The sequence below is a fragment of the Camellia sinensis genome, chromosome 8 (genome assembly GCF_055761805.1).
Source record: "Camellia sinensis isolate YWXY chromosome 8, ASM5576180v1, whole genome shotgun sequence".
Taxonomy (NCBI): Eukaryota; Viridiplantae; Streptophyta; class Magnoliopsida; order Ericales; family Theaceae; genus Camellia; species Camellia sinensis.
Window position 1 is genome coordinate 9,875,721 of NC_138968.1, and position 9,717 is coordinate 9,885,437.

General features: G+C 32.1%; 2 protein-coding genes across 3 annotated transcripts; one reads left to right on the top strand and one right to left on the bottom strand.

Annotated features, from left to right (window-relative positions):
* Positions 1-1,609: 1,609 nt before the first annotated feature.
* On the top strand, positions 1,610-5,351 carry LOC114259251 (DNA-directed RNA polymerase II subunit RPB2-like). Of its 2 annotated transcripts, XM_028199261.2 has the most exons (4): positions 1,610-1,976; positions 3,874-3,957; positions 4,696-4,773; positions 4,975-5,351. In XM_028199261.2, the coding sequence occupies exons 1-4, from the start codon at positions 1,734-1,736 to the stop codon at positions 5,110-5,112; spliced, it is 543 nt and encodes a 180-aa protein (XP_028055062.2). In that variant the 5' UTR covers positions 1,610-1,733; the 3' UTR covers positions 5,113-5,351. The 2 variants fall into 2 exon arrangements, with proteins under 2 accessions (XP_028055062.2, XP_028055063.1); XM_028199262.2 differs by lacking the exon at positions 4,696-4,773.
* A 1,435-nt stretch (positions 5,352-6,786) lies between these two features.
* On the bottom strand, positions 6,787-8,049 carry LOC114259250 (NDR1/HIN1-like protein 26). The gene is made up of 2 exons (XM_028199260.2): positions 7,454-8,049; positions 6,787-7,045 (listed from the first exon to the last, which is right to left on the bottom strand). The coding sequence occupies exons 1-2, from the start codon at positions 7,940-7,942 to the stop codon at positions 6,902-6,904; spliced, it is 633 nt and encodes a 210-aa protein (XP_028055061.1). The 5' UTR covers positions 7,943-8,049; the 3' UTR covers positions 6,787-6,901.
* Positions 8,050-9,717: the final 1,668 nt, after the last annotated feature.

Sequence of the window (9,717 nt, forward strand, 5' to 3'; positions counted from 1 at the left end):
TTTTATGGTGGTAATATTTGTTTATTATTATAAAAATATTACAGGATGAATGGATGTCAAATTATTATAAGATGTGGCAATTAGTATTCAATTTTTTTTATAAAATTGATTCAATTTTTATAGACATTTATGCATGCTTAGTTGTGGCTTTTAAAAGTGTCAATGAAAAAAACGTATAAGTGGCATTTCGTAGTAGTGGTAGTAGCTTTGCAAAGTGTCACTAAAATAAGCTCCAATGGCACTTATATCCATTTAATGACACAAATGAATTGGGTTTAGTAGCATTTATGAAGTTGTTAAAAATATCAATTGTGGCATAACAAGCGACATTAAAAATCCATGTAGTGGCATTTTTTAAATTGTAAGTCTTTTTTAATGGCACTTGATAGCGTCACGAATAGTGTATACCATGACATTAAAGTGTCACTGAAAATATTTAGCTTTGATGGTGTAATGACACTTATAAGTGTCACTGAAGTGCCACTAAATTTGCTTTTAATGGCGCTTGATACTGTTACAAATAGTGTCTATCATGACATCAAAATGTCATTGAAAGTCTTTAGCCATGATAGTATAGTAGTGTCGCTGAGGTGCCACCAGTATCTACCGTGGCATAGGTATAAATGACACTTATTTAAAATGTCACAAAACTAAAAAATGCCATTAAAAGAATAGTTTCATGACACTTTCAAATATCACTAAATTAAAATAATGTTGTAGTGAAAGTTTAAAATTAATTTTTTTTTATAATGAATATTAATTTTTTATGTTTAACATTAGCTTAAAAAATTATTATTATGTTATTGTTATTGATTGAGAAAAAAAAATTATAATTATAATTAATAGATGTCCCCTATATTAAATTCCAGTCTCCGCTATTGACAGTAACTAGCACTCACTACAAGGAAATATATTTTTGGCGACCATTTTTGGCGACTAAAACAAATTTAGTCGCCAAAAGTTACGGAATCGGCTACCAAAAATAAAATTCGTCGGAAAAAGTCAAATATTTAGCTACTAATTTTTTTTAGTCGGGGAATATTGATTATTGGTGACTAAAAAAAATTTAGTAGCTAAAAATATCACAATTAGCAACTAAAAGAAATTTAGTCTGCAAAAATGCTAGAAATTGGCGACAAAAAACAAATTTAGTCATTGTAGGTGTACATTTGGCTACTAAAACTTTTGGTCGGCAAATGTAAAATAAAAAATTAATTTTTACCTTTTGGCGACTAAAATTTTAATTGCCAAAAGTTGATTTCCAGCGACGAAATATAATGTTAGTCGCCGTTGGTGTACATTTGGCGACTAAAACCTTTGGTCGGCGAATGTAAAATAAAAAATTAATTTTTACCTTTTGACGACTAAAATTTTAGTCGCCAAAAGTTGATTTTCAGCGACGAAATATAATGTTAGTCGCCGTTGGTGTACATTTGGCTACTAAAACCTTTGGTCGGCAAATGTAAAATAAAAAATTAATTTTTGGCGACTAAAATTTTAGTCGCCAAAAGTTGATTTTCAGCGACGAAATATAATGTTGGTCACCAAAAAATTAAAATAATTGGGGGGAAACATTTTAAATTTTGGAGGGATTTATCAAGCCCCCAAATCTTCAACACATTTCATTCTCTCTCTCACTCTGACCCTTGGAGACTCCCCGACGAAGCTAACCCTCCAAAACCCATCTCTGATTTTCACTCTCCTCTGTCCCAACTGTAAAATTTTTGTCTAGAATGGACTTGGAAGAAGAGTACGATCCAAGCTACAACGATGAAGACGAAGATGAGATCACTCAAGAAGACGCTTGGGCCGTAATCAGTGCTTACTTCGAAGAGAAGGGTCTAGTTCGTCAACAGCTCGATTCCTTCAATGAGTTCATTCAGAACACTATGCAAGAAATTGTTGACGAGTCCGCAGATATCGAGATTCGACCCGAGTCACAGCACAACCCTGGTCACCAGGCCGATCTCGCTGAGGTTCTACTCTTAAATCACTAGGTTTATGTCTTCTGTAGTTGAAAACCCAGTTGAAAAAATTGGAAATTGAATCAGATGAAATTGAAAACAAAATCAAAGTTTTGTGATAGTTAACAGGGTTTCTGTGTAGTTTTCAGGGAATGTAGTTTTGTGGTAGTTTGGCTGAAGTTGAACTCAAAATCAACGTTTTGTTGTGGTATTGGGGGTAGCAGAGTCAATTGTTAGTAGCTGCAGTTGGGTGGTGAAAATAAAGTTTTGTGATGATTTGATTGAAGTTGCAATGAAGATTGAAGTATTTGTAATTGTGATGCATTAAAACTAGTTGATTTAGATTGTCTTTTTTTTTTTTTTTTTGGGTAATGGTTTAGTATTAAAATTTTGTGAATATATATAAATTCATTAACAATATAAGAGAGTTACATTGCTTCAAATCTAAATGTAATGTTAGAAATCATACTTTCCTATCCTCTTTTTTATTTTCAATTTCAATTAATTGAAGCACAAAGCAATACACTTTCTGAAAAATCTATTTAGTTGGGTTTTAAATCAATCTGCATATCATAGATGACTGCCTATGTGTTTCCATGATAACCCAAAAAATAATAAAATAAAAACCAAACAACTGATATTGTTTATGAATGGGAATTGAAGAAGCAGGCCATCAATTTCCTTCTTTGCATTGTTGATGGAAATGTCTCCCATGAATATAATAATGAACATGTGGAGTGTTCGATGTATATGCCTAGTCTTTTTGCTACTTTGCAGATATATTGTGAATCCTTGTTTTAAAATTATAAAGGTGGATCAAATTATAAAGTTTTTTTTTTTTTTTTTCTTCCTAGTGGTGAGCAATGACTCTTTGGTCCTTGTGGAAACTCACAATGGGCTGACCGTAGTTCTAAGAACTTTTATTTGATATAGATTTAGGTTGTTCTTTTCATTAGTCATGAGACCTTTGATTTGGAACTCTGATATATGCTTAGGAAATTTGGGAATTCATTCATTTGTTCTGAGCAACTTCTATTGGATATAATAATTATTAGGACAAATCTACAATGTGTGTGCACCCCTAAAAAGGGTATGGAAGTGATTCCTTTTCAAGATAATGGCTTAATCCTAGATAGGAAAGGAAGTGATCCTAATCATTGTGCAGTCCAATTGTAATTGAAATATTCTCACTAACAGGGACATCAATAGATTTTGTGGAAGGCAAAACACTCAGCAATTTGAAGAGAAGATTATTCCTAAAAAATCGTTTTATTAAGCACTGAAAATGCTTTTCATTTCTTTATTATGGTCACTATGTCCATTGTAGTTTTCTAGTTTGCTTGAGAATATTGCCTTCATTATCTTAAGTGGGAGCATTGTGTAATGGATCACATTTTTTTAAATTATCTTAAGCAAGATAATTATTTACTGAAGGTATCCAGAGTTGTTCATCATTTGTGCATAACACAGAGCAACATGAGTCAATGGTAGGCCATCATTTTATGTTGGCCGATTAGTTGGTAAACCGTAGGCAGCGTAGCTCTGCAAGTAGTAGGGTGCACAATCTATCAAGGAAAGTGACTGCATAATATAATCCATTGACTTCATCATTTTTTAAAATAAATAGGGGAGCTTAAGAGTTAAAAATGAAGCCTATCTTTTGTGATCCCAGAAATTTAAAAATGGGTTTCTGTAATTTCTTGTGAAATTAAAATATGATCATCATTGTAATTTGCTTCAATTAAATTTATACTGTATTTTGTTGTTTATTTCTTTGATTGCTATCAATGACTTGTAAGTGCATCACCCTTCTGTTTGTATTATTCGTTTCTATAATTATGATATACACTCTTTGTCCTAGCAAACATATGCAGTGAATTATAATCAGCTATGATCTAATTTCTTACAGGCAGAAAACTATTGGTCACCGTACCAATTGCAGCAAGTGCAAGTTGGGCCGAGGGCAGTTTTGTGGAGATTGCTTATACACAAGGTAAATTTAAAAACATATATTGTCTATCAAAAAAATATTTGAGGATTTTATTTTTTCCCCAAATATTTGCAAACTATGTGATGCAAAATAAATGGAAGCTGTGTTGAGGCTTATTGAAAATTGAGATTTTTTCTTTGTTGTCAGAAAAAAAAGGTGAACCATGTTCTGGTAAGGTGAACCATGTTCTGTTCCTTACCGAATGAAATTTGTATGCATCAAGCCATAAATAGCGATTTGATGTTTTTTTGCAGTAATTTTTAAAATTTGAACTCTTAATAAGAATAAATATGCTTTTATCTTACTAGCTTACATGATATGTAATCCTAATAGACATGTTTACAGTCTTACCTCCATCATATGAATAAATACCCTTTTCTGTGAATAAACATTTTGGAAGATCAGCCATTCAATTAGATATACCACTTGTAATGGTAGTGCTTCCCATGAATAAAGAGAAATATGCAATTGGAGGTGTGCAATTACAACATGAAGCATTTACTTTATTTTTAATCTATTAACCTTAGGATGCTATACGACATTGTTTATTTTCAATATATGACATTGTTGTTGGTGATGTTATACCTCTTAAGATTGGTGATCAGGTGAGTGTAGCCTATTTAAGTGAGTTTGATTTGTCGGACATACAAATTTATTTTTATGAATCCACTATTGCAACTGTAGATATTACTGCTTATGAACACGAGAAAAAATAGGTTGTTACCTTTCCATTTTTCCCAGGTCCCAGCAGATGGAATCATAATTTCTGGTCATTCTCTTGCCATCGATGAATCTAGCATGATTGGGGAAAGCAAGATTGTAAGTTATTTAGAATCAACACAAAATGAGGATTGTTGATGGCAAGTATCTCGGAAGTATTTGAGCATTTAGTTTTTTATGTGATTTATTTAAATTAATTCACCATCAAAAAAATATATAATTGTGCATGTATCATATTTATAATCACCTAATTTCAAATTCAACCCAGTGGGATTCATTTTATGTCTTTACTCATTTCAGCTGTGCTCTAGCAACAATGAATTGTACTCTCCTTCACAAGCTCTGGTCAGGACCCATATGGTGTGGAAGAAGGACAAGAAGAGAATCAGGAGAGTGAGGTGCACCTGCTATTTCCCTTCCCACTGTAGGCATTCGTAGTGTGTGTGTGTGTTGGGTGGGGGGAGCCATCCTAACAATAACTCTTTGGTCCTTGTGGAAACTCAGAAATGAATGTATATTTAAGAATGCAGCACCAGAATTGTATATTTTACACTCCAATTTTATTTACTAATTTTAGGATTGATTATTAGGTTGATATTTTGTATTACATATGTCGAATGGAGGGAATGTATTTTGTATTACTAAATTATTGAGGTTGGAATATACTTGGGTCGTATGGAATATGTATTACATATGTGGAATGGAATGGAATTGGATGTCAAATGGAATTTTTGGCATGCACATTGTCGAATGGTTGATAATATATATTTAGTATTGATGGATTTTATTGATTATACATTGTATAGGTTGTACTAATAATGGATACAGGTGGTTCAGAAATTTAAAAAAAAAAAAAAAAATTTGTAATATAGTATTTGGCTACTAACTATTTTGGTAGCCAAAAACAATTTTCAAATGTTTTGGCCACTAATAATATAGTAGCAAAATGAATAAAAGTTGGCATCCTTTGGCGACTAAATGCCATGGTCGGCAAATAGTTCAATTAGCGACTAAAACTTTAGTCTCTAAATAGTTCAAATTAGTTTTGTTATAACTTTCGGCAACTAATATTTTGGTCGCCAAAAATATCACTTTTGCCGACTAACCCAACTTTAGTAGCCAAACGTTGACGTTTGGCGACCAATAATTCAGTAGCGAAAAACTACCTTTTCGACGACTATTTTTTTAGTCGCCAAAGGGTCACATTTGCCGACTACACAAATTAGTAGCCAAATGTTGCACTTTCAGTGACCAAACTTGCGTTTAGTCGCTAAAACATTCGCCGACAGGGTTTAGGCGACTAAGTTGGCGACAAAAAAATTTAGTCGCTAATTGGTTTTGGCGACTAAAAAGGTGACCTTTGGCGACTAAGATTTTGGTCGGCGAAAGTCTAATTTCTTGTAGTGACTGGTATCTACTTATGATAGAAGGTCCTTGCATAGCTTACGTACTGTACTAATTAACTATGATACGTAGTGGTTATAATAGTAGTGCTATTGGTGAGCAAGGATCCTCCCCTTCATCTCTCTCCTTCATTTCCTCCTTGTAGGGGCTTTCGGCTCCACTTTGAGGATCAATTTTGATAATTCGAACCGTTCATATTTTAATATTTATTCAGTATATCATATCTGTAAAAAATCAATTTGATCGGATATTAGAAAGTATGCGTTCAGAAAATTGGGACTACAAACTATTTTTTAATAAACAGTTTTCCGAACATATACTTTCTGATATCTGATCAACTTGATTTTTTACAAGTATGATACAATGAATAAATCTTAAAATATGAACGGTACGGATTATCAAAATTGGGCCTTAAAGTGGGCCCGAAGATCTTGCAAGAAAGGAATGAAGAAGAGAGATGAAGTGGAGGATCTCAATTCGCTATTGGTGGGGGTAGGGTGGTACAGGTGTTATGGTCACCGTAGTAAAGTAGTGACATTGTTAAGACTTTAATTTAGACAATTTTTTTTACTTTTCAAAAGTAGAAATTATTTTGACCTAAATAAACTTATTCTTTGTCAATAGCAAAAAATGTCCTTTGTTAGCTTTCATTTTTTGTCATACCAAGCATCAAATAATGTAAAATATATATTTTTTGAAAAAATAAAATAAAAAAATACGAAGCTTTACATTAACAAACCAACCTTAGAAACAAAACATGCAAAGTAGAGAGCTCATTACATTAGTTGCTAAACAAATTTACTGTATTGATTAATCATATCAATCAAACTGTAGTGGAACACTGAGTCCCTTGCTTAGAACTCAGTTGACCTGAGGTTCGAAAATCCACAACAGCTACACAATTGGCATTGAACCTGTTCCTGCCTGAAACCCAAGTCCCCACTTTCCACCTAAGCCTTCCATTCATCTGTCGGGAATTGATATGCACCAAATCATTTAAATATAATTCACTTTCACAAAATACATCAGCACAATAAACTATAAAAATCAAAAATCAAATAACAATAAATAATACATAAATCTGTAAAATTGGGGAGAGAGACAACAAATCGTTGTTATGAATTTATATTCGTATTTATGTATATTTTAATAGACGAATTACGACTATACGATACAATCCAAAATCTTACAGAATATTTGACATGTGCATAATAATGAATGACACAAACCCGGATATTAAGTCTGTAACGAATTGCCCAAAAAATATAAAAGAATAACGACAATATTCTGTGTGTATAAAAAAACTTCTGAAATTTTTCATGAGTTAAGATGTGAAGGGTGATTCTCTATATATAGGATTCTAAAAATCCATTACCTTGAGACTCATGACCAGTTTTCCGGCAGCCCGGTCCCTGCCCAACTCATAACCAAAAGATGGCCCAGCAGGCAACCCAGTTCCAGTTAAGGACCCCGCCAGAAGGTTGCTCTCGTCATGGTCTTGATAGAAGGGCGGAAGGGAAGTACCAACAGTTATCTGTTGGCCCTTGTAAGAGGCATAAACTTGAAGCTCGTCGTAGTATATGCCCACTTTCTTGTTCGGGTTTTTGGAGAGGAGAGTGAATTGGATAGAGGAGTTGAGAAGATGTGGAAGTGGAGCTGTGAGGTTGAGTTGGTAGAGGTCAGCTTCTTTGAGGGAGAACTCGGGCTTTGAAGGGTGTAGGATGAGCCAAACTAGAAAGATGAGGAATAGGATTGAGAGGAAAAAGGTGGAGAAGGCATAGAAGAGCTTCTTGTAGTGCTCCTCTATGTTCTTCAATCCTTGCTTGGCACAGTGTTTGGGAGATCGTGTAAGGACCTGAGACATTTGCAGTAGGAGAGAGAGAGAGAGAGAGAGAGAGAGGTGTACAAGGCTAAGGAGAAGGAAGTGATGAAGTTAAATAGAATGAGGTGTTCTGTTTAGTTTCATTTAAAACATAAGGCCTATTGGTGAACACAATTTATAAATTTGTTATTTTCACATTATTCTAAAAGTAAATTATGTATAAAAATTTTAGTAGAATATCATTTTCCTTTTCCTCTTGATGCTTTTGAATGGGGTTAAATGAAAAATTGAAAAAATAATTATAAATTAATTTAGTGTAGTTAAATGTGTCTAGTGTAAAACTAACTAGACCTAACCTAGTTAGCTACCATGCCTTTCTTAGAGTTTAGTCTCAAGGAAGTCACGGGTTCAATTTTTCTTAAGGAGATTAAATTAAGGGTGTGCAAGTACTTAGATGCTTTGTCAAGGGTGGAGAGATTTTCTCCCATAAGTGATTTGCCGATAAAAAAAAATGTGCCTAGTGTAAGACACAATTATCACTTGCGTTCACATCCACGCTCCATTAATTTATTAGAACTATTATATATCATTTGTTTCTTTAAATTTTTTACATCACAAAATTACATAATAATATATTTTTTCATTAATTATTTGATAAATGTCGTAAAACAAAAGAATCAACCGTAGTTATCCATATCTGAGGTAATATTAAATGGTAACAAAAAAAAAAATAAAAAATATTGAGTGTAACATGGTATCACCAACCAATAACAAGCTGCATAAGTAGATCAATTTTGTCACCCATTAACTCAACAATATTGTAGTCCTTACTGCAAAAGAATATTGCTTATTGAATAGAGATATTACCACATAGTATTACCATTATATCTATTATTTACTCACAAAACCGGTAACACATAATATTTATCTTAATTTATATTAGGGTAAATTACACTAACACCCCTTGCGATTTCTGTTTAATATAGATCCTGCTCATATTTGAAAAATTACATTTCTCTCCTTGAAATTTGTAATCTCATTAGAAATTGCCTCCTAGATTGCTGATGTCATACCCTAAAATTTTCTAAATAACCATCTTGCCATTTTTCCTACCATTTCTTCTTCCTATCATCATGACTACATTCTACAACTTTTCATCATTAAATTCTACTTGAACATATTCTTATTTAGTGATGATATACAAATATAAATTTTATATAGAATTTTCAAACACAATGATATAGTTTAATGGTGACCTTTCACTTTAAAACAAAACACCCATAAGTATGATTTATATTTATAACAATATCACTATCACAACATTTTTAAAATATTTTTTATATAAATTATTATATGTGAATATAATTTTTCATTTCTATTTCCACCATTATATCTAAATTAGATCAATTTAATTTAGATATATTTAAAAAGTATAAAATTTGTACAAAAAATTTTAGAAAAAAATCCATCGAATTCAACAAAATAAGATAATGTATTGACTTTTTGTTTTTTTTTTATATTTGGTGAATTTAAAAAAAATCATAAAATATTATACTTCTTAAGTATATATCTAGATTAGGTGTATCTAAAAAAATAATAAAAAATTACTTAAAATATTAAAAAAATTCAGTAAAAATTTAAAACACGAAAAAAAACTTAATTTTTTGTGTGAGTTAAACTAAAGAAGATTATTGTTATTTCTCTTGAAATGACATCAAAAAAATATCTATATTATTTTAGGAAAATGTCTTGTAGCTCAAATTTTGTGGCTCAAAAGTGGCTCAAAGGGCCAAAACGACGTCGTTTTGGCCATTTTT